The sequence below is a fragment of the Condylostylus longicornis genome, unplaced genomic scaffold (genome assembly GCF_029603195.1).
Source record: "Condylostylus longicornis isolate FDR11 unplaced genomic scaffold, ASM2960319v2 ptg000004l, whole genome shotgun sequence".
Classification (NCBI taxonomy): Eukaryota; Metazoa; Arthropoda; class Insecta; order Diptera; family Dolichopodidae; genus Condylostylus; species Condylostylus longicornis.
In genome coordinates this window covers 8,145,979-8,172,699 of record NW_026577973.1, presented here as the reverse complement: position 1 = coordinate 8,172,699, position 26,721 = coordinate 8,145,979, and the positions used below count along the sequence as shown (strand labels likewise).

The 26,721-nt window shown below is 25.9% G+C and overlaps 1 protein-coding gene and 1 non-coding gene across 2 annotated transcripts in view; one reads left to right on the top strand and one right to left on the bottom strand.

Annotated features, from left to right (window-relative positions):
• Window positions 1–26,721, bottom strand: part of LOC129612798 (MATH and LRR domain-containing protein PFE0570w-like) — a 50,893-nt gene that overhangs the window by 5,638 nt on the left and 18,534 nt on the right. Inside the window, exons 5-7 of the mRNA XM_055526578.1 lie at window positions 2,929–3,070; window positions 2,198–2,403; window positions 2,043–2,131 (exon numbers count right to left, since the gene is read on the bottom strand). Of these exons, the coding sequence (XP_055382553.1) occupies window positions 2,043–2,131; window positions 2,198–2,403; window positions 2,929–3,070 (437 nt within the window). The remainder of the gene's footprint in view (window positions 1–2,042; window positions 2,132–2,197; window positions 2,404–2,928; window positions 3,071–26,721) is intronic.
• On the top strand, window positions 1,273–1,345 carry Trnaf-aaa (transfer RNA phenylalanine (anticodon AAA)). The gene has a single exon. It is a non-coding gene; the product is annotated as a tRNA-Phe (tRNA).

The following is a 26,721-nucleotide window of genomic DNA, read 5'->3' as shown; positions in this document are numbered from 1 at the left end:
GTACTTAATAACGCGCTTTAAAAAATATAAAAATAAAAACGCAATCAGTTACTCTCTGTTTATTCTGTTAAAATACAAAGGATTTTTAAATGATAATTGGTTGTCCAGATTTACAATATTTTCGCTTTTATATTTTCACAAATCTCATTTTTTTTTTCGGCACACAAAATATATATACATGTCATTATATAATCAATATATAAACTGATGATATTGATGATAAATAAAATGAAAAATTCATAGGCATCAAATGTATAGTGAAAGGATTTCTTATTACAAGTCATTTGTATGGAATAAAAATGATAAATTATTAATTCAGGAAGAAAAAATCAAAGGAAAAAATAAAGGATTTTTGTTTTCATTTTCTGTTTTTTTTTTTTTTGTTTTTTGATTTTTTACAGGATTTGGTTTTCTAAATTAACAAAGATAAATTGTCAATTCTGTACAAAGAATAATAATGGAATATTAATCATATTCAGAAGGAAGTTACACGTATAACAGTTTTTTTTTGTTTTAGGGTTTTGATTTTTGTTTTTGTACAATTTCGATTGGAAAATCATTAAAGCATTACAAAGGAAAATATTATTTTTTTTTTTTGCCGTCTTTTCACAAAAGATTTTATTATTGAAAGTTCTAATAAGTGGAAAAACTTTTTTGATTTTAACGATAATACAGTTACAATATGAAAACGTATAGAAATAAATTTCAATACCTTTATAGAAAAATTAGCATTTGATAGAAAAAATCTTATAAAGACAAAAAAATAATTTAATATCCTTATTAAATTCAACCAGCCGTAAAATACCATAAGGATTTATTAAAGCAAAAAAAATAACCGATTTTTGAAAAATAACTTTTTTTTCTGACAACCTTTTATGGAAATAAAGTAGTTTTGCTTTTTTTCTTTCTGCAAAATTATTAAAAATTTTTTGTAAAATTTTTTATAAATATTATTAGTAATATTAAATAAGAGCCAGAAAATTTGAGGTTTAAGCGGCATCTGTATTCTGCAGTTGTATGAAGAAATTTCCATCAAGTTAATTTTATTAGTGTAATAGGCACATTACTTACTAATTAAAACTAATACGTTGTATTAGTAATTCAGTATATTAGTGTAATACGCACAATATCTATTTATATACATATGTTCTTGTGATTGTGTGTTTCAATTAGGAGATTGCATGTAGCATCTCAATGTCAACAATCCTTAGTAATCATGTGGATTACCAGTATAAAGCAATGTGAAGAATATTTCGTCGGCGATTTTTTCATGCCTCTGTAGCTCAGTTGGTAGAGCGTCCGCCTAAAAAGCGGTAGGTCATTGGTTTGAGTCCAGTGTGAGGAGAAAAATTTTTTAATTTTTCTGCCTTTAACTCGTTCCTTTGATTACGTCATCCATCTGTTCTCCAGTTGTATGAAAAAATTTCCATTAAATTAATATTTAAGTCGCATCTTATTGTATATATATTATTGATCACATAAAACGGCTTTATGTGCTTCAATATTGTAAACTTTTCTAATATTAATTTGTTAATCAAAACGTTTATTAAGAAAAATTTATAGCTAATCAAAAATTTGCTATGAAAATTAATAAAATCTTTGATTTGTGCAACTCAATTGACTAATAGAATTTCTAATGAATTTCATATTTTCCGGAATTTCGGGTACTCAGAATTTTGTGTATTTTCATAAGAAAAACGTAATACTCTAAAATTTTTTAAGTAAAATGGCACTATAAATGTTGAGTTTCTCATAAAATAATTGCTATTTATTAGACAGTTTGTTGACCTCAATCAGATAATACAATATACAAGAGTCATACAATATTTTTTTTGAATAAAATAGCATATTGCAGTTCTTCTCACGTTTCATGAAAAACTATAAACTAAGAGTTTTTGAATCGAATTTGTTCTCAATTTCAAATGTCATAACATCAAATTGTTATATTAGAAATAATTTTAAAAATATAAAAAATCTCAACATTATTATTGTAAGCTTTTTATACTCACAAATTAATTAATACAATAAATATATATATATACCTTTATCTGTTTCTGGATTTCTTTGATTTTCTTCAAATAGAATCCTAAGTTCTTCTTCTTGTTCTTGAGTCCAAGTACCTTTAGTACCGCTAAAATAATTTAAAAAATTTAAAATTAAACATAATATGTAATAAGAGTTTTAATTTTAAATTTACGCTTCATAAACATCACAATAACCAGTTTCTAATTCATTTGCCTCCCTTATCGATTTATAAAATAGTAATTCGGCATAAATTTTTGGATTTTTTGGAGCTGTTTCAACAAATTTTCGAATAACATAGATTGCTAAACGTCTTAATTCTTCATGATGTTGTTCTCTTGGGGCATCAAAAACTCTTTGAAATATTCTAAATAAACTTGCCTAAAAGTATGCAATTTTTAATTAAATTATTTATACATTGTTGTTGCTTAAAATGTTATTCGAAATTACACTAATTTTAAAGAAAATAAAATTGTTTTTTTTTTTTTTTTAAATTTAATTGTATTGTAAATGTGTTAGTGAAATGAAGTTAATTCTTAAGAAAATACACTATTCTTCAGTAATTTTTCTTTACTGTTTTGTTAAGGACTTTGATAAATTAAATTTTAAACGATTGTGACAGAAGAGAAATTTATATTCTTTCTTTTCACACAAAATTTTTTATTTTCTTTTAAAACTGAGACTGAGAGTCATTTTCATTTATAAATAACTTTTATACACATTCTCTGATGTGTTTAAAAGAAAATTTCGATTTTTTTCTTTGTTTGTTTTCGTTTTGCAATTAAAATAATGAGTTTCTTCTTAAGTGCAATTAACTATAAAAATGGTTTTTATATACAAAAAAATCTTTAAATGTTTCTTATTTTATTTTGATTCTTTAAATTTTTCCTTTTTATTTCAATTTACCTGATATAACATGGCTGGACAATGACTTCCATAAGCAATACGATGTAATATTGTTACAGTTGCTTTTAATGATTTCGTTGAAATTTTTTCCCAATCAGATAAAACAAGTGTACAAGGACGAACCACCTTAGCATTTACCAATCTTTATATAGAAAAGGTATATAGAAAAAATGAGTAAATGGAAGAACAAGATAGAAATAAATTAATAAAATTTCTATATAATAATAATAATTATATCAAGGATAATAAATTATAATTTTTTTTTTTATATAGCAATTTCCCATATAACGAAAGAAGAAATTATCAATTAAATATTTTCGTAACTTTATTGCACTTCATAATTAAATAGTGATATTGAGATAGTTAAGATTTTTCAATGTTTAAGTAAAAGTATGTACGTGCGCGGTTCTTTAAAAATCAAAATTCATATATATAAAAATTTCTGATGTCAGACGGTTTTAACTTTAAAAATTTTTAATGAAAATATTAAAGAATAAAGTGAAAATTTTCTTAAAGATTAACTTAGATTCCAAATTGAATTAGACAATCATTTTTGAAAAATTGATGTGAAATTCATTCAACTAGAAAATATTATTAATTATAATACTTATATACTCTTAAATTTATCTTAGTTCTCTATTATTCTCATTTAATTTACTCCACATTTAAAATACTAGATATTTGAGTGTACATTTATGCTTGGAAGACGCCGTATATTTGCGTGTGTAATTAGAAGAGAAAAAAAAATTTTATATTTAAAGCGAATTTCGTTGTAATTTTCATTCTACAATTAGATCCAACACAAGTTCAAGTTCCTCTACATCTACACCATGTATTTTATACTTCAAATTCTCTTTTTCTTAAATTTCTTTCATTTAATAGACAATTAGTATTAAATTGGTTAGTAATAAAATAAATTTTAAATTGATAGAGCTAAAGATTGGTTATAGGAAAAAAAAATTTCAGAGATATAGATGATCACAATGTATATATGTAATAAGAAAATTAATTTTATTCCTATATAAAGACGGAATAAAATTTAGCAACTGGGGGTTATTTTAAAGTATATAATTAATTTATTAAAGTCGTGGAAAATATAAAATAAAATCAATTACATTACATGCAATAAGAATTCGGGAACGAAATTTTAATTTAGTTAAAAAATTTCCTGCAAGTGAGACGTTTACGTTTACTTTTTAATATTGTATTTTGAAAATTTCTCAAATCTTAAGGTTTTATTTAAATAGATAAATAAGGATTTTTAAACTAACATTTAGATTTAACTAAAGCGTTTGATTTGTTACTTAATTCTAAGACTAATTTTACAGTAACAACTGTTATTGCAAATAAACAGACATATAGCTACTTATATAATCTCCGTGTCAACTCTGTGATACCCGTACGAGTAAATGATTTTAAATGTCGGAGATAATTGACATATAGTTTCATACAACCACATTTGCTTGTTTATACATATATGATAGTTACCATATATACCCATACAGTCTATAAGAGTTTAATGAAAATGGTGGCCAAATAAATGAGTTTAATTGCCAAACAAAGAGTTTAATGAAAATATGGCCAAATAAATATTGAAGTTTCATGGCAGTTACTCGAACCAGCACCTCGATCATATCCAATTTAAATACGGTTTTGCCATTTTCTGTAATAAATCATGTGTTAAAAATTTTAGTGAATTTATCTCAATTAGTTTTTGAGTTATCGCTGGGACGGATTTGGACATTCACTTGGAAAACATACACTATAGAGTCTATTATTTCTTAGCGTTACAAACGAAAGGCAAATTTATCGTAAGGGTATAATTAAGGGGTTATTAGTAGAACAGTGTTAACTGCGTGTTATAATTGAATCAAGAACACCTTCCAGACGAAGCAAAATATAATTGAACTTAGCGTTTCTCTTACTTCCAATAAGGACATTTCAATTTTTGTTATTTTTCTACCGCAAATTGAACAAATTAAATTAAAATTAAAAATTTTATATAACAATAAAATATACAAGTATGTTTACTTTTACAAAACTTTGTGGGTTAGATAAAAAATATAAATTTACCAAAATTATTCCAAAAATACAACAATTTTAAGGCGCATTTATTATCCTTTTATTTTCATTTAATTTTAATTTCTAAAATTTTTCTTTTCATTGACCTTCTAAACAAAATTATGGCCTTAAAAGTTGTTGCAATAACAATAAAAAATAATTTTTGAACACATCTGTTCTTTTTCAATTTCCATTTATACAATTTTAACAACAAAATTTCAAGGTCTGGCACACTTGAATGAAATTTTTCTGTTTTCAATTGAAAGGTTTTTCAGGAAATCAGCAGATATCTTTTCATTTTTTTTTTCGTTTTTGTAACACTGTAAATTTTATTTGGATTTTTTTTTAAATTTTTAATTTTCAAGAAAATTGAAAATTTGAATTTTACTTTTTCTTAGAGATAAGAACATTGTTAAGAGTTAGAAAAATTTGAATTCTAAAAAGTTTTTATGTTATATAAGTGAAATTTGGAGAATCGCCGTCCAAATAGAATTTAAATTTTGAATTTAAAATATTGGTAAGGATAAAAATTGGTTTGGTAAAATTTTTACTTACATTCAAATATTATTGAAATGTAAGTAAAGCTTTGGTCCAAATCTATTTTTTGATCTAATTGAAAAAAAATTTCATGAATAACTTACCGATTTTGCTTTTAAGCCAAATTTCAACAGAGCTTTTGAGATTTTTTGAACGTTGTATACATCTCAAAAGCCAGAGTCCACTCATTCTCTAATAATAATAAAGAATTTGTGTTTTTATAGAGAAATTGCAACAGGTAACCGCGGCAATTTGCGGACCAGCTCAATTATTAATAAATTGGGAGCCAAAATGAAACTGATTAATGATAAAATATGTAATCGGGTCAGGTTTGGTAACTTAAATTCACAGGTGATTTAATAGTCCATATTCACAGGTATGTGAATTTGAATCGAGTTTAAATTTGATCCACATTTAAATTACAGAACTTAGCTCGCACTTCTAAAAAAAAATCTAAACTTTAAAATTTAGTTATCGAAACGCAATTTTTTTGAATATTAAATTGGAATTCAGACACACTCAAACTTCTTTTCCGGATTTATTTAATTGTCAATCAATAATTCTATACACACCTCCACTTACAACAAGCATGAGCACTTTGGTGGAAGTATAAATATGGAAGAAAAAATGGCGTACATATTCTCATCTTGTACTTTTAATAATAAACAATAAAGTCGCAATTCTGAAACCAATACAATATTATTTTGAATTCAAAAAGAAAAAGCAGTCACACTCATACTATACACTCAGGTAATCATAAACTTACGTTAACTTTTATTTTTAAATGTTTCCAAACAATAATCGTTATAAATGCCAACATCATCACTTAAAAAAAACATGCAAAACTCTTAAGTTAAGTGAATATAAACAATCTAGGTATTGTTGTATAGATTTTCAATTTAAGTTTTCCAATAGTTCAACTCTTGGGGAAACATAAAAAAAAAATTCTTCTTTTACTTTGTTCTTATATTTCGAAAACTTTCAACTCCTCAAGGAATGTTTGTATAGTTGAAGATATTATAAAAGTGATAAAATGGAAAAAAAAAATTTCAAAACAAATTCCGATATAAAAAAAAATAGAAGAAAAGAATAAGGTAATATTTTTAAGTTGCAGAGAAATAAAATAGCTGTAGGTGTTGATAAAGAATGCACTTTTCATAAATTCTCTTCTTTTTTTCCATATAAAAAAGTTGTATGTCATAAATGTGGCATTTTGAAGAATAAATTTAATGTGTGATTTCACGAAGTAAAGAAAATATTAAAGAAAATTATTAACTAGTTGTGATATTCTTGAAGGTTTTTCTCGAAGACTTCTCAGACTTTCTAACAAATTCTAATTTAAAAGTCCGCGACAATTTAAGTAATATTACGGCTGTGATATGACTTTGGTCGGATTGTCATAACTCGATTACAGTATCATTTGGTAGAGTTTATAGCAACTAGTATTTGTATTTCATTTGAATTGTTATTGGACATTAAAAATACACTTTCCGTCTGAACATTTTGCTATTGATCCGAGGCACACTGATTCTCTGAACTCTGATTGAAATGATCGAGTTAAGATGTTATGTTGTTATTGAAATTCAGATGAACACTATTCAATAACTATTTTAATTTCAGTATGTCATCGTACTGATAAAACTTATTCGAAATTATTTTTTCTTAAACTTTTTAACATTTCATGTCATAATTTTGGAAATATCGCAGGTGAATTTACGCTTTTTTTTAACTTAAAACTTTTAAAAATTCCGCCTTTTGTATTTATCAAAACATTTTCAACTTATCATATATGTTCACGGAAATTTAAAAACTTTTCCTTTGATTGATTTTTTTCTTTGCGTTGTATAGATAAATTTTGTATATCTGTATGTATGTGTTGATTACTAAAGTACTCATATTTTTAAAAAAAATTGTTTGAAGTTTTCAAATCTTTTTGAAATTTTTGCTCTTTAGCTAATTATTTCTTGTTTCAATAACATTCATAAGAGCAATATGAACAATATTGTGAGAAAGCTAATATTCTACCAAATTTAATTCTCTGTTCAAAATTTTAAAGCATTCTTAATATGTATAGCTAATATAAATCTATATTGTCTATGTCATTTATGTAAGCAACTCAAAAAAAAAGTTTATTACAGATTCTTTGTTAAATTGCTGCTTTTTACACTATATAATTCTAACAAAGATCTTAAGGGCTTGATACTATTAGTGTTGCCTATATTTGAAATTGACTGCTCTTCAATATGTTGCTCAAAATACTTAAAAGAATTAATCTAAATACCTTAATAAATTTTTAAGATCCTATATATTTGAGTTGAAACATCTTCAATTATACAATAAATTTAATGAATGTTGCGTATATTATTAATTACCGACCGTATTGTGTAAACAATAGGTAGGTTATGTGATGGCAACAAATTTTGCATATCGAGTTTTCGGTGGGAACGTACTTCTCCATAGTAGGGAAGTGTAAATAAACTATTTTTAGCAACCTGTCGGTCTGTCGGTCTGTCGGTCTGTCGGTCTGTCCGTCTGTCGGTCTGTGTGTGCACGCGTGTATCTCAAGTTCGGCTGAACCGATTTTGATGAAATTTTATATGTAAGTTTGTTTCCACTATGGCACGGATCGATCAACTTTTGGTATATATCAGGCCTCGGGAACTGCACTTTTTAGCGGGCCTGTTTTACATTTTTGAACATTTTGAAGAAAATATTCAACCGATTTACTTGAAATTTTATATATAAGCTCAGCTCGACCGTCCGCAAAAATTCGTATGTTTTGGAAGAAATCAGGCATCGGCAACTAGACGTTTCCTACGGGCCAAATATACATTTTTGTGTATATAAAGAGAAATAATCAACCGATTTCATTGAAATTTAATATATGAACTCCTCGTGTTAAAACAATGAACATATAAATTTTTTGGAAAGATCAGGGCTCGAAAACGGATTTCCTGGCCGATTTTACATTTTTCACCATTTTGAAGAAAGTATTCAACCGATTTACTTGAAATTTCATATATAAGCTTTGCTTGATCATACGCAAAAATTCCTAACTTTTGGAAGAAATCAGGCATCAGCAACTGGGCGTTTACTACGGGCCAAATATACATTTTTGTGTATATAAAGAGAAATAATCAACCGATTTCATTGAAATTTAATATATGAATTTCTCATATTAAAGCAAAGAACATATAAATTTTTTGGAAAGATCAGGGCTCGAGAACTGATTTGCGGGCCGATTTTACATTTTTCACCATATCCACAGAACAAATTGATGGAATTTCTTGAAATTTGATATTTGAGTTCTGGTTGTTACCGAAACTAACTGGCGAGCATTTCAGGGAATTCGGGTAGCACAAAGCGAAACTTTACTAAGAGCCAAATTTACATTTTTCTAAGTATGTTAACTATAAGCTTACTAATGTCCTAAAAATTGGAAAGAAGTATTTAACAGAGATTTTTATAATATTCTGTAACACTTTCATTTAACTAGACAATACACAATGCGGTCGGTTATGTGCTGACCACATCAGATTTTTTTTCCATAGCAAAATAAAAATGTGCTTAAATAGAAAGAAATTGTTCAACCCTAACTGGTTTACAGTATTTTATTCACCTTATTTCGCTCTTAATTTTATATTATAGACACAAACCGCAATAATAAAGTTTTCTAATTAAGATAAAATTATAATTACTTTGAAGTCGTCTACACAGAAGTATTAAGCCTAAATATATGCAATTTTTTTCAAATTATTTAAATTTCTTTTGAGCCCGTTTTCTGTGTTAGAAAGAGTCATATTTTATTTTATGTAGAGATATTGAAATATTTCCACGAAAAAAAAAATTAAATCGTTGAGGTGTGGACTTTATTCATTAAAAAAGAAAAAAAAATTCTTTAGCTTGAAAATAACCTCCCGTTATTTCGGAAATTTAGATACAATTATTTTGGATAGAAAATATACAAGTACAATCAAGCTGCAAAAACAAGCAAATGAAACCAGTCTCCTCCTTTTCACCAACCTCTTGCCAACATAAAAATAAAACGATTTTATGTTTGTTATTATTTTGTTTTACTCTCAAATTTTGTTATTTTCAGACAGAAGATTTTCTCTCTCTCTTTTCCAGATTTTCATTTAAATAAAAAAAATATATTTTTCAATTTATGTACCCTTTTATAAAACATCTCAAACGAAAAGTAATCAGCAAGCTATTTGCGAAAAAAAAAAAAGTCCGCTATTAAGCATGACATGAGCTGCCCTGTTAAATTTTTTTTAATTTTCTTATTAAATATATTTATTTTTATTCTTTTACTAAAACAATTACTAAAATATTAGTTGCCTATGAATCTCACTCAATTTTTTCTGGGTATTTCTGTTGTTTAAATGACACCATGATAAGTACGGTAAATACTTTGTTGAGTGCAGAATTTTGGACATGTGTTAAAAGCAAATTAATTTTTCGCATATTTTAAAAGTGAAAGTTCATAGTTGCATCTCTTGTATTACACTCCATTGAAAAAAAAAGCTCTCAAAATTCACATACTTCAGTGAATCAACACATTTCAAGGGGCTGTGTCAATTATTTCTTTAGAGCATTGGTACACTAAGTTCACCAAAATTTAAAAAATTTGCACATAATATATTAGACAGGGACATATAATTTTATTAAAATTTGGAAAAAATTTTGACTGACAACTATCAAACGTTATAAAGAAAAATTATAGTTTCCCATTATTTTATAACGAGAACAGGTTGCGAAAATTCAAATTACTTATCTCGTTGATTGAATTTTTTGTATACGAAAAGAATGGTTGGAATTGGTTTGTAAATGAAAACTATTGTACAAGAATTCTGTTATACAAAAGTATAACTGCACTTCTGCAATTAAAAAGGTAAGCAATTGTAACATTCACACTTTTGAAATAAAAACAATAAAATCATCTGTTACAATAAATCTACTTTACTTATGATTACTCAGCTTGCAAATTAAAAGAGACTGACTATAATTGAGGCTTTTGATACTAACCGGTAAATTGGAGTTAAAAAAGTTTTCTTAAATGCAAGTGTAGATAGTTGTAAGTAGGAGCCCTTTAAACACTCAGCGCTTTGCGAAAAAAAATTTCAATTTTTACATGAATAGAAAAATTCTTAATACCAAAACACCTTATGTTACGAAAAATCTCATCTTTAGTGTTTTTAATATTCTGCTACAAAATATAATAAAAACATAGACGACTCAATTCGGTATTTGAATAACAATTTTTAATTTTATAACAAAAATACAAAATTTCTTTATTTTTTTTATGTTATTTTTTGCTTTAACCCTGACTGAAGTTTTAGACAAAATGAATTCTTCCGAAAACAAAAACAAATTTATAGTTGATTTACCATCCATCCTTGGTAGGAATTTTTTTTTAATATTTAAAACTCATATTTAAAATATATTTATTTTGTTTCCCTTTTTTTTAATATTTCTTTGAATTCCGAATATTTGAGTACAACAAAAAATATTATCTGAAATAATAAAGAACGTCTGTTTGGTTTTGCATATTTATTTATCGTTTTAAAATGAAAAAAAGAAAATAACGAAAATTAAAAAAGGAAACCTATAACCTTTTTTTTAAAATATTTTAAAAATTCCTATATTTCTTAAGAATCCTGATATTATATTAGAATATTTACGTATAAGCTGAAAATATGAAATATTTTAGAAAATATCCTTATACGTAAGGATATTTTCATTTCATATTGTTTACTTAAATTTAAAGGGATATTATTAATGCTTATTTAAACTTTAAAGGACTGTAAAAATGGATGACTTTGAATTGTAAAATGAAAAATAAAACGATATTTGATAAAAAGTTATCAAGGTTATGGAATAAGAACATCCGGCATTTTATGATTTAATTTAATTTTTTTTTTTTATATAGGAAACTGATTTTTAAATTTTTTGTCTGTCGATTCGTGTATTTCAAAAATGCGACAAAAATATTCTTCAAATACGTTTTAACTATCACGTTAACCTCAATTATTATTACCCTCAAGGTGTAAATAGCATGGTATAAATAAAGAAATAGTGTCATCACACAGTTATTTATTTTTACACCGGCACCTTCATGAAGGGTATATTCACTTTGGTATGGAGTTTGTAACCACTTGAAGAAGTCGTCTCCGCTATGGACATATAGATATATTCTTGCTCAGCGTAAAATTCTGCGTTGATTTAGACATGCCCGTCCGTCCGTCCAAAATTTCACAATTTTCTTTTTCAGACCAAATTTTCTTTTGCGCGAAATTTTCTTTTTCTGCTATTGTAATTGGACCAATTCGGGCATTCATATAGGTGCCATACAACTCAAAGTGGTTTTTTTAAATATTTCTGAAACTAATAAAGATATTAATATCAAATTTAGCAAAGATGTGTCAATATATGCTAAACATATGCTCTAAAAATTTTAATGGAATGGCTACACTCGTTCGGGTAGCTGCCATACAACTCCAAAAGCTAATTTTAAATATTTGGAAAAATAATAAAGCTAGATCCATGAAACTTGGCAGTTGAGTGTCCAATCATAGGTCAGACATAGTTATAAACAGTTTCTATAGAGTTTTTTGTCAGGCTCGAATACTTGGTAATCAACAATGAGAGCTAATTCTATATATTTCAACAACAAATTTTAAACTCAGATTGCTAAGGTTGTAGGGTACACATCGGCCGGTATATACAAACTGAAACGTTTTTAATTGTTTTATATATATTTAGCTCAAAAATTTTACAAAAACTATTGACAGCACATATAATATATGCAGGGTTTTTTTGCATAAGGTGGGAAATAATTTTAGGGATAACTCTTTGATCAACTATACGAGTAGTTATACTCGTTTTCAAGCTACAGCCTTTTGAAAGAGTAGTTACAGACTGTATATTTTTTTAGATTTTGCACAATAAATAATTAAACATTAATTTTATTAAAATTATACAATATAAAAACTTGTTGTTACTAAAATAATTGAATAAAGAAAAAATGAAAGACTAAAACAAGAATTCGAAGAAACAATACTTAACTAGAAGTAACTAAAAATTTTTCCATCGTGTTCTTAAAATGGTAGAGATCAAGTCAGTTTTCATTAGTTGAAAATTTGACTCTGCACTCATTACAATTAGTTTGAGTCTGTGTTCATTAGGTAAAAGAATTTGGATGGGGTTTTCCCGAGATGAAGGATGGAGTTTTCCTGAGGTAGAATGGCCATCGCAGCCTAGAGTAGCACATTTTGTGCACATTTATTTACATTGATTTTTAGGCTATTATTTGAACACCATCCGTAATTAGATTTAAATCATCTTGAAGGGACATCGCTTCATTTATAGAGTCTGTTTTTTTAAATTTTCATATCTGCTATTTTATTATGAACGCCAGTGGAACTTATAATTATAGCTATTATATAGAAATAATTTTTAGTGATGCACTTCTCCCAAAAATTTACACTAAAAATTTTAAAACAGAAGATGTAAAAGCTTTTCAATATTTAAAAAAAAACTTTTAAATTTTCTTTGTTCCTTCATAAATTTTTTTTGGTCAAAAATGTTTATCATCAGCTACAACATCATGTAATATTATAATAATTTTTTACACGGGAAATCTTTCAGACAGCCAAGAGTTTAAAGTGTTGTAGCAAAATATGGGGACCAGAACAGAAATTAAATTCAAAAATAATGCTTGTATCTATTTGGATGAAAAAAGCTACAATTTAAAATTTCTTTCTTACTTTAAAGTTCTATGTGACTAACAAAGTTGGAGCATAATTATTGAACATAAAAATATCAGTATTAAAATTATGAAAAATAAAATTTCTGAATTCTGTTAAAATTTTTTACAATATTCCTTTTTATTCTATAAATAGAAAAAAAAATAAGACACAAGATCTGAGAATAGCCATGGCAAAGAAATAAAATTCCTTAATATTAAATGAAAAGTTAGCGACCAAAACCATTCCAAAAACTTTATTTTTTTCATAAAAGTTCTTTATTGTTTTACAAATTTTATACGTTGATAATAATTTCTATTAAAATTAAATAAATTACTTGAAAAAAAAAACACGATAAAAAAATTAAATCCTTTCTATGTAATAATTGCAGTGTTGTGGTTTTGTTTTCATGGGTTTCTCTTTTATATAAAAATAAATAGAAAAATTAAAAATAAAAACAATTAAAAATTAAAACCACATTTTGCTAGACTCTTGTAGCCTGAATAATATAATTTAACGCTCATGCATATACAACAAGCTAAATTAAGGATTCATAACCAACAAACATTATGCACAATAATCAACAACTTTAACAATATGAGAGAGTGTGGTCATAAAAATCTTATATAGTTAAGTACCGATTCAATATTTTACGAACCCAATTATCGGACTTAAGAAAATATGATGCTAAGAGTATGGCTGTTATTTTTTGGCTTGTTGAGTTTCTTTTCGTTTTTTTGGAAATAATAATTATGTATATAGAAGTTGGTTTTTTTTATTTTGCGTTTATAAACAGAACGGATGGATGAAATAATAATTTTTTTTTTGTAATAAAAGAGAAAAAATATTAAAAAACTTTTAAAAGCATAGTAAAAAATTTAAGAATATTTTATGTAATTTTACATTTTCATAGTAAAATCATTTTTGTTTTATTTTTTGACTTAAGAAATAAATTTAGTTAAGGTTTTTCAAAAAAAAAAATATGAGAAAACAGTTCTGGAGTAGTTTTTATGTATTTCTAAAACAAAGTGCTTTCAAAGTACCATCGGAGAAGTTATGCTTAACCACAAATCTCTAGTCCAAATGTTACAGGTACACCACCAAAATTTTGTTTTTGACCACACTTACAATACACTGAAAAAAGACAAGAAGTTTCCTCCATTTTTTTGTCTGCAAGACCATACTTTTGTATTTAAAGTAATTTAAGTATTTAATTGCGTTTTATTTATTATTTTATTTAATTGTTGAAAAGCTATTATTCAATTAAATGAAATATGTAATATTAATTTGTGAATTAAAATATGAAGTTATTAAAAGAGTTAAAACTTAATCACGATTAATTTAACTTTTTGAAATAATTACAGTCGTAAATTGAAGCAATCCAGAGATCCTTTATAAGGAGTTGGTGTTTATGAAAAAATCTGAAAAAAATTTCCATCCTTTTGTGTATCGTTGTGTGTAATCTTATGCTATATCATAATGTTCTGGAGTTATTTGGCCGCTGGAAAATGTAGAAATCATTTAATTCCTAACAAAAAGAGTATGCGCTCAAAATTCCTACACCAAATTTTCAGCATTCATGCTACACAAATATCCGTGTTTATCATAATTGCACGCAAAAGTTCATATTTTGGAAAGCAATTTAAGGCATAGGAATTAACTACAACACGAATGGAATACATTCGGAATTTAATTTATGTGGCTGGGTCAATATATTTTACTTATATTAGCTATGCATTAAAAAAAAGAGTTCAAAAGGATAACTAATCAGAATAACCCAATTCGAATAACTAATTGAGATTTCTTCATACAACTGCAGAACAGATGATGAACAAATTTTCATTTGTTATTCTAATAATAAGAATCAATAACAAAAATTATGAATAACTACACTTTGTATCGGTAATTAGTAACGTGATTATTCTTTTTGAACTGAAATTTTTAATTTCTTCAATTTAAAATTAAAATATTCTTACGTATTTTTCGAATCGCATTCATTATAAACTCGCTATAAAATTACCTCAATTTTCAAGTAGAAAATTTTAAAAAATCTTATTGCCTTACACCTTTTGTATCCCGCACAGTTATTTTATTTCTTTTCCTTTTTATAATATAATAAAATTAAATCAACCCTATACCATATAACTTTAAAATTAACAATAAGAGAATAATAAACCATATAAAATTATTCAACTTTCCCTTTCCTACAACAACACAAACATTTTAAAAGACGTACACGAAAAGAGAAAGAGCAAAATTTTCATTATAAATCAACTAAACCAACACCAACAATTAATATTAAATCAGGGAGCAAATAATCCCAGGACATCATTTAAATCATTCATAATTACAGGACATAAAAAAAAAGAGAAATTAATAAAGAAAAGAAAAGAGAAAAAAGGGAACCATAATACCTCATTATTGGTAAAGAAAAATAACACCAAGACGTATACCAATTGTGCTTTGAGTTGTACTTATTCAATTCAATTTCCCCCTATTTTTTTCTATATTTTCTTTTCTTCTTTTATTCTTTTTTACGGTTATGGAATATTCTCTATAGCCAGTTCTCTCTTATAAAAGAGTTGGACAAAAATAAGTGACTTTTCTTTAGAAAAAAGTAACAGCGGTAGCGTAACAAAGAAAGCAAAAGAAATTAAACGAAAAGAAAACACCAACATTAATGAATTTCATTTCTACTTTTGTTTAATTTTTCGGTACTCAACACTTGCAACAGCATTCATTGAATATATTTAGAAAGAAAAAAAATCACCATTATACGACCGAAAAATTAAAAATAAAAGAATTAAATAGAAAGAAGTTTTTTTTTTAACCAGAAGACGGACAATAAAATTAAAAAATAAAAGAAAATCGGAAAGATTTTTCTTATTTTTACAGTTTTTAGAATATTGAGACAATTATGGGTGTGGGTACAAAAAGATTCTATCAAAAATTTACGAAAAATTTCAAGATCATTTAACAATATTTTTGGTTCTATTAATATTGTTTTAAAAATAAAAACCCTGAAAAAGTTGTAAGGGTTAAAAAACAAAAAGGATCTTTAAGCGATCCTAATTCCAAAAATATACGATCTACAGTCCTCAGTAGAAGCCAACAAGGCTTTCTTGGAGTGGCTTTTTCCCTTATATATGAAGCTTCCCCGTTTAAATTACTTACGAAGAAACAAGTGTTTGAAAAAATTTGTCTACAGTTATTTATTATGTAAACTTATATCAAAGTAGGTATTTGTCAGAGCTATTCAGAAATTGTCACTCTTGGAATATCTTTTTATTATTTTGAAAAAGTGACGACCATTTTAAATAAATCAAGATTAATTTTGACACTGGAATCTGAAACTGAAAGTTGGGTTGTTTTCTTTGTGGACCTTCATCATTAGGTTTAAAAGTTCAAGTTCTATTATTTAAGGCCTATTTTACGAAAAATCATGGATATAAAAGATTTAAACTTATTATCGTTAAGTGAGTATTTAAAAACAACTGTGATCATTAAAGAAAATAAGCTTTATTTAAAACGTATAAAGAAGTGACACAGAATTTAAAGGAGCTAAAGACCGAAACTCCTATTATTTGAGCCAGTACAAAACAAATGTTTCGAATAGTTTTTAAATAAAAACAAATTCAGTATACTAAGACTCTTATTAAATTGAAACCCATAAGATATAGCTCGATTTGAGGAAAAGTTCAAACAAGCTGTTTAATTGTACGTTTATTTTATGAAGAAAGAAAGAAACAAAATAATGTAGTAAAGAACAACAACTGAAGTGACTACTTCTTCATTTATAGAAAAAAACTAGTATAGATCAAATGTTCAAATTCCCTATTGAAGATGTCCTAAATAATTCAATTAAAAAACACTGTGCCAAAATAAACGTATTCTGTTCTCGATAAAAACCCTGATACCGATTTGATGCATTTTGGAAAGTGCCACAAAAGAGTTAAAAAAAACATCATATTTAAGACAAAGTTCATTGTTTTCTTAATTCCTTCATCTTTTGTTTTAATTTTTTATTTTATTTTTCAGATTTTAAACAATGCATACGTAAGGACATACATATTGCTATATGTTGTTTATATTTTTGTAAAATTAATATTTTGTTTTTAGCGTATTTAATATTATACAACATTTACATATTTATACGTACATACACACATACACAGAATAGTATGGCGAACCAAAATAACAAAATTGTTTATTATTTTAATCGTTCCTACTTCGCGTACAGCTTAGAAATTTTCTTTTCCCAGATCTTCTTATCATTTTCCTTACAATATTATGAAAAAGAATTCATACAATTTTATACAAATAGCAAAATATGATAAAAGAATGAAAGCAACAAAAAAAGAAGAAATAAAAATTCCTTCAAGGATTTATTATACAACAGGACATTTTTTGTAATTTATTTATTTCATTTTTTTTCGTTTTTTTTTTTTGTTTTCATTTCGTATCCTTTAATGCTTTTGTGTATCGTATTTAAGAAATCTTAATTTAACCGAAAAGAGAATGTTTTTTAAATAATAATAAAGGACAAGATTTTTTTTTTACTTAAAAGAAATGTTATTCGTGTTTTTTTTTTTTTTGTGGCTCATTCTTTTTAAATTTGTAGAGAAATTACTGAAAGGATTCTGAAATGAATTTGCTGTTTAGAATCATTGAATACTATTTTTTGCAAAATTTTCCCATTTTCAAATATAAGTTCAAAATTTGAGCTTGAATTACCCCCTTGTCGCATATTTGGTTGTAAAATGAAGACAAACCAAATAGATTGCACTTTATATAAAGTAATTTACAAACATTATATAAGAACTCAGTAACAGCGCTTCCGAAAATCAGATTTTGTTCGGAAAAAAATTGTTTTTCTTAAGAGTCTAAAAATTTAGCTTAAGTTTTCACTTAGCTCATTGTTTTTGAGTATTAACGTGTAATTCTTATAAATAATTTTTAAGATTTTGATTTTGACGATGTGTTCCAAGAAAGAGTCTTAAGTTCTCTCTCTTAATTATTTCTCTATTAAATTATAATGAAAACTTTAACAAAGTAGAACTTTGAAACACAAGAACTTTCGAAGAAGGCTAAAACGGCCTGTTTCTTATTAGCCTTTTCCATTTTATTTTTGCTATCCTGTTGTTTAGAGGCAAAATTGTATATCGAATACTCTATTCTGCAAAATATTCTCTTCGAAATAATTGTAATAATTTTTATAAAATATTCTAGAGCTTTCAGGACCACAACTTAATTTTTGATTCCCACTCCATTTTCCATTTATTTGTAAAATTGCGTTTTATTGCTAATTCTAAAAAAAATTTTAATTGTTTTGGGGTAAATTGAATAGACTTTGCCCAAAGACTAATGAACGAAGTCATTTTTTTTATTTATTTTTTTTTTTTGTATTCCATTTAAAAATTATTGTGCTGGTCCATGGTTATAGCTACATAATATATGTATATTACGATTAATACTTGTTGTAAAGAAAATGATTTATGGTTTTTCTTTTGAAATAAAACAAAATTTACAAAAGAATATCAAGAAATTAAATTTTACTAAATGGGAAAATAAGAAAAAAAAATTTTATAACTTAGAATTAATTTTCCCATGTTTCTTTTCATTTTTATTTTCATTTTCATTTTCAGTTATTCTTTTTTTATATTTTCTTATGAACGCAAAAGGATTATACGAGTACAATATGAAAATATTTTAAACGTGTTTTTAAGCATTGTTCCTCCAATTTTTAAATAAATTGCTTTTTCGGCTGGGTCTTGTATTCACTGTTGCTATTCATTATATATGGTAGATGAGACCGTAGTGAGCGTGGGAACTACATATCTAAATGTTAAATCACCGGATCATAGTTGCATTAAATGTGTCTAAAATTTATATAGATCATAACAACTTTGTTTTAGAATTAGCTTTTATATTATATACATAGTATTGAAATAATGAAATATACATTGACAATTTATTAAACACTTACTCTTACTCATACTTATAAAAATCACTGGTCTAATTCTCATGAAGACTACTCATTTGTATAAATTTGATTATGCGACTATATTACATACTTAATTTTCGGGATAGATACTTGGGCGTACATCAATGTACCGGAATGCAGTTTTTGATAAACACTTACTTACATACTTACTTATGTCCGTAATGAATAAAATTTTAAAATATATAAGAAAACATGTTAGCAAATATAAGTGATAATTAAATGCATTCGTTATTGAAATGGATTTAAAAAAATTAACAAACATGATGAATAGAACACATACCCTTTAAAAAATATAGAATTATTGTAGAAAAAATTTTTATGAACTTTTATTGTTGAAATTACTCCTTGGTCTATGATCTAAATATGATCTCTACATCATAAAATATAGGTACTATGATTGATAATTAAAGCCTCAAAAGATGTCTTCTTGGAAAATCAACATTTCTGGCCATATGGGCTTCTTATTTTTAATTAGCATCTATTAGGAATTGCGCAGTAACAAGTATATGAAATCTTAGTAATTATACAATTCTTTCTTCTCTTTAAAAAAGCTTAAGAAAAAATTAATTAACTTAATCTAAATTTTATTGAAAATCTTGCAAAATTTAGCACTCTTATTGTGACCCGTACTTTAGTATACGCATGAATTACTTAAAAAAAATTTCACAAAAATTCCCTTTTAAGCTTTTAAATTAATATTTTTGAAAAACGCGCTATACAATGTACATAATTACATTATAAATTTTTTACATAAGTACGTTCTAGGAACTTTCAAGTATTTATATAGGTGGGGTATTTACGTTGAAGAAAAAAAAAGAGTAATGGCCTTGCTTTTTAATAACATTCTTAGCTCATTAAACCGATTCGAAAATAATTGGATTGAAATATTTATATAAAATTAAAATAAAATATAAAAAAATTATTTTAAAATATTTTTTATAAAATTTTTTAATTAAATTTCTACTAAATTAAATTAAAGAAAATATCTCTCTTTATTAGTAGCAGATTTTTTAGCGTTCTTGTAGCGTTATCAGAATTTTGTACAACATTCGAAATGTAACGTTTCGTTTTTCATACCAAACTAATTTCTCTCAAAGAAAGTTCGATCGAAAATAAATTGAAATTTAGTATGTAAGGCGTATATGATCGTATACTAGACAACTAGATTACACATTTTTGACAATAGAATGTAAGGTAATATGTGAGATACAACATGATGTGAATATGAAACAAAATTCTTTTTAGAAAATTTCAGTTAAGAGTAATTTCGGCGCTACATGTAATTTCCTGAAAGACAAATTTGGAAAAGACTACTTTTCTTCAAAGTAAGAAGACAAGATCAGTTTTGATGATTTCAAAGAAATGCTTTTTTTTTTGTACTTCTTGAATCCCCGCTGTGGCAGTACCTTTGCTTTTCGGGTTGACAAGATGGATTCCGAACTGGTCTAACATTACCTTATGGTTCTGAGTAAATTTTTAGTTTCAAACAGAATTAATAGAAAATGGGATTCACGATTTTGTAGATTGTCTATAATATGACCATTCTACACAACTGGAGTGGGGAACTACAGATAAAACACAACAGGTGCCGACAGGTGCTTAATTTTTCTCCCCATATACGCCAATAACATTTCTTTATGGGAGCTCAAACAAGAAGAAGGTCTGTCTATAACGGATTTTCTGTCGGGATCTGGTTCAATACAACAACATAGCAAAATGATAGACCAATTTGCGCAGATTCTGCAACGCGGAAGACAAACGAATGCTCGTATTTAGCACATTTGCGAAACTAGCTAGAAAATTTCTATATACATCATTTGTGATTATTTTGTGGGGTCCGACAAACTCATTCTGTACAGTATCTTCAAATTCTTTGAGGGAACAGGAATAATATAGTACTTTTAACTATGAGAGTTAAAAGTTCAACTTATTCAACTTATTTAAAAAAATTTTGATTTTACATCTGAAATTTTTTCAACCTTATTATAGTAAGAAGTTGTTCTATTTTTGTTTTTTAATAATTTTATTTTAAAGAAATTCCATTTGCTCCGGTGCTTTACCCTATACCAGAAATTCCAATGTCTACACTAAACCCCTGTAATACTAAATTATATTAAAGCTGCAGGCGATTTCGTATTTTGTTTTTTTTTTTCTTTTTTGGTGTATTCCAACCCTTTTTTTTATAATACTTTACAGCTTTCTGTTGGTAACAAAAATAAAACATTAAGAAATTATTATTAAAAATACAAGAATAATAAGAATTTTTCAAAAAATAAGAAGAAGACTTTGAATTATTTCATCTCATTAATGCTTAATTAATAAATAATGGCATTATGATTACAGAGTTTACTTTGAATTTTATAATTTTTAGTTAAAATAAGAGAACAAGAAGATATTTTTAAACAATTTCAGATATAAATATATTTTATTTAAAATTTAGAAGACATTAACAAAGTATTTAGACCTTTTAAGGTTAATTAGGGATCTATTTATAATTTATTAAACGATAATTACTTTGAACTTTTTTATGAGTTAAAAATACAAATATTATTTATTTTTACTGAAATTACTATACTATTCTTGGTAGAAATTTTCTACAATTATTACAAGCAAAATTATTATTTTTTGAATATTTCTGAGTGCTTCAAAGATTCTACTTGTAAATTTCAATATTGTGAATTTTTGTGAAAAGAGAAAATGAAACATTATCGTTTAGTTCAACAATTCGATTCGAACATATTGTTTTAAAATCACTCAAACATGAGTAATTTTAAAATCACGGACAAACGGATATGCCTAAATCAACACAGAATTTTACGCTAAGCAAGAAAATTCAAATATAAAAATTCATACCACTTCAAGATTTTACAAACTCCATACCAAAGTTAATATACCTTCGATGAAGGTGTAGTGAATAAAAAGGGAGGTGGGAAAGCGAGATATGCATTTAGGCTATAAATCTGTAATTATGGCCAATCATAACAATTTTTACTTGATAGTAATAAACGCAATACGAGTATTTCCCTATATTAAATTCTCTGCAATTTAAAATATTTGAATATTTTACTTACATATGCAGTTTGCCTATTAACGCTTATTTACATTCTTATTGATAGTTTTGTATTAACTGTAAAATTTTTTTATATAAACTTTCAATTTTTGTATGAATTATAAATGTAAAAATTTGTTTAACACTTCGTGACATAGATTCATATGTCACTAAATTAAAAAATATCCTTTATTTAATTTAAGGGAAAATTCTTAAAGAGAAACTTAAGGCAAAATTTCCACTTTCAAAATAATATATTTAATACATTAAGCATGTACTCGGATTTATTTTGAGAATATTCAAGTATGAAAATTAAGATTGTTCAATAGCTTGGTGAAGTCTCTCTTTACAGTATAAAACGTACTGCAAACAGGAATTACCGTAAAATATTACAACATTTTTTCAACTTTAACACTTTTACAAATTTAAACTGAATCGCTTATAATTCCACAAAAGGTGACCATCCCGTAGGGAATTTAATATATGGCATTGTGGTTGGATTGCATTTGTTCATTTGCAAAACTGAATTATTATCCTAATTTGTTTAAGTGTCGAATTTCTTAAACAATCTATTTTTCCTGTAAAATTTTAAAGTTTCAAATATGTAAAAATTAAATGTTATTTAAAGTATTTATTGTTTAACAAAAGAAAAAAAGGCACATAAATTCCAATTCTTCGTAGGAAGGACAAAAAAAAAATTCATCAACTTGAAAATATTTTGATTATTTAAATTTTTCTTAAACAAAACCAAAAGAAAAAAAAAGTTAAAAAAAATAAATTTATACTTTTTTGTTTTTCTTTTTTTAAACTAATCAACAAAAGGATATTGTGATGTAAACAAGCTGGAACAACAATATTAGAAACAAAGAAGAAAATTTTAACAAGAAGCACACCTTTGTACAAGAATTTTAATACCACCGGTTTTTAGTAATGAAACAAACACCTGTTGAAATTCTCATAATTACGCAGGTATGTACACAATATATAAAAAAAGTTTGAAAATGGAAAGAAAAATGAATTCATAGAGAAGGAAACAAAGAAAAATAAAAGGATAATAAATATTTTTTTTTCTATTTTTTACATTTTGAAGCTTCAAGAAAATTGAAATTTTTTGATTTGTAAATAGTGAAGAGAGCAAAGTTAAGAGTAACTTTATCCTTTCCAAGTTACAATTAAAACTTTATAATTTTTTTTTTATTTGCTTGCGTTTCATTTTGCTTTATTCAGATTTTACTTACTTGCATATTTTAAAGTACAAACTAAATGGAATAGGAATAAAAGTTGTCTTGGTCAATATTAAGATACAGGAGAATAAATGCGTACTATTAAAAATCTTTATATACAGTGTTACATAAACAATTAAATTTTGTGATTAAAAGAAATTTGAGAAATCCTTTAAGTAGTTTTAATATTATTAAATTACCAAAAATTTTTAATGGGAACGAACCAAAATAATTACAGTCTTTCTGACATAACATGCTCCAGTAAACCAACATTAATTGTATACAGGCAATGTGCAAATTATTATAATTTGTGCAAATTCTACAGTGTAAGTGATGAATTTAATGAACTCCTTGAAATTAAAGTTATGTGATTTTAAAACATTTTTTTCTTATTCTACTTTAATCCTGGGAGGAGCATAGGAATAACACATAATATCCTCGATAACCATGGAACAGTTTCTTGCGTCATTAGGTTTACTATGTAAATGAAGGTAGAATCTACCGTAGGCTTTAATAAATAAATATCAAACGTATCAGTGACGTATAACTAAATATATGAATTGAGTTATAAAAAAGATAAAATTTTTAACTTTCTGGTTTTAAAAATTGAAGTTCAACACAATTGGCACAAAAAATTAGGTTGTCCCAAAATTCAAGAGAGCATTGCCAATTCCCTTATCAATATTATAAATGGAATATTGAATCCACTACATTTAAGTAAATTAAATAAAAAAAAATAATCCTTGAAATGAAAATTTTCTTCTTCTCCTTCAAAAAAAAAAGTTACCATTATTTTGTTTTTGGTATTTTTAATTTTATTTTTTAACATCCTTGGTATAAAAAATCTTAAGGACATTTTATTAAAATTTCTCAGTTTTATTATGATTCTTGTTTATTTACTTTACTCACTACTTATCTACTATGTATATAAATATGTATCTATATAAAATTTAGGTATATATACAAATAAATGTTAAGTACCTGAACAGCACCAACTTGTGTTATAATCAAATATTATGCATAGATATTATAAGAGTATATGTTTACTTTGTACATACACACATTATACATACATAATATCTACAATATTTTTATAGTCATTATAAATTTATGTGTACTTATGTACATAATTTTATAGTGGCTTAATTTTTAAATTTTCTTAACGAATTATTCTGAATACATTGAATACGAAAATAATTTATGCACATATGAATATGTAAAATAAGCAAATGTTATATGTACGCAATATTATCCAAAATTATAAATTTTATACTACTTATAGGAGTAAAATAACAAATGACGTAATTTAATATAATGAGATTACAGTTAAAGTTCGCTAAATCAAACACAATTGTTATATACCTATTTTCTAACGTTCGAACTATTTGCTTACTAATTATGCTGAAATTGTTCTATTTTCTTAAGTAGATTTTATATGAGATCTATATAAATAAGATCTGTAAATAAGAATAAAATAACTTTAACTTAAAAGGTTGGTTGGAGTGACGACTAACATAAAATCGTTAATAAAAATTAAAGACTCACATAAAATCATCTGGGTTTACAAAAATTCGGCATGAGTCTCTGAAATAAATACCACTACTATATATTCTATACCATTTTTTTTCTATGACTAAATCAAAATTGAAGAGCTAATTTTTCTTATATAAAAATTAGGTATTAACTTCCCTTTGAATCTATTTTACTCTTCTGTCCAAATAAATACTTTAAACAAAGGATTACTGTTCATATTTTTTGATTTTTGATTTCTGATATCATATAACACCTCAGAGGGCATCTCAGTAGACTGGGTCTAGAAAGTAGAGACACTTGCAGATTCTGTGCGGAGGATCAGGAGACCTCAGTTCATCTTCTAGAAGATAAACTGAGAAGATAAACTAAAAGATAATAAATGTGATGCTCTCTATTTGTTGATTCTCTTACAGACTTGTAAGAGAAGGGAAATACTGAGGGGTTTTGTTCTCACGGCGGCGGATTTCCGGGTCTAACAAGGTACTCAAGTTCAGCAAGAGGGTAGATCTCGAACAGTTGCTTTAGGGTATGCCCTGTACTCAAAATGGGGGGGGGGGGGCACAATAGATGCTTATATGTGATCGTGATGCACTGTTGCCCTGGTTGTTAAAATCTACAAGCCCACAATATCATATGACTCAAATCAAAATTGTTAAATTATGAACACATTAATTTACATAAAACTGCAAGCAAAATATTTCATATAAAAGTTTTAGTATTTCACTCTAAACAAAATATTTCTTTAGTGTAATTTATCAAGAAACTACTGTTTTTGTGGAAGTTTTTAATATGTTCAAGGACATAATAATATTCAAAATAGAGAGAATCATTTGAAAAATGCATTAAAATGTAACTTTAATAAAGAGTAATTATTTTTAAGTAAACTATATATGATAATATTTAAAGGATATTAAAATGTTTGTATAAAAGAAGAAATTAATTAATTAAATTTTATATTCATATTATGAAGTTTATTTACAATGATAAGTTTTTTCTTTGAAACATACTTTTTTAATTTATTTGCGTATAATGTATGTAAGTAAATATTTTGTTTAAGTTTCAAAAAGAAATTCTTTTAGTTAAAGATCATAAAAACTTGTATAAATCGAAAGAAAACTCGAGTTAAAATAATTTTGAATTTTATTACTTAAAATCGTGCTCTTTTTTTATGTAGTTTTATTCGGGATGCTTTCTCTGGGAAATCAGAATTAACAAAACATTTTTCTTAAAGTATTATAAAGTTGAACGTAATGGATCTAATTAAAAAATAATAATTTGGTTAATTAGTTAATTCCAGTATTACAAAGGCTTGTACTAAAAAAAATAGTCCTAATTTATTTTTGGACAAAGAAGTTTTCTCACCATGAAACTCCGTGGTTGGATTGAATGGGAGAGAAAAATAGAGAATGATTTTTAACACGGGAAAAGTTTTGAATTTTGCCATCTGTAATATTCAAAATCTGTCTTTATTAAAAATCTTAAAAATCATGCAAAAAATATTCCACCAAATGATCTCTCTAGGAAATCCAAGCAAGTTTTCATTATAAAAACTATTTTATAGCAAATTAAGCATGCTATTGTGAATCTCATTGTTCATGCAATTTCCCTCTGAACTGAGTTCAACATATCTAATGTGTA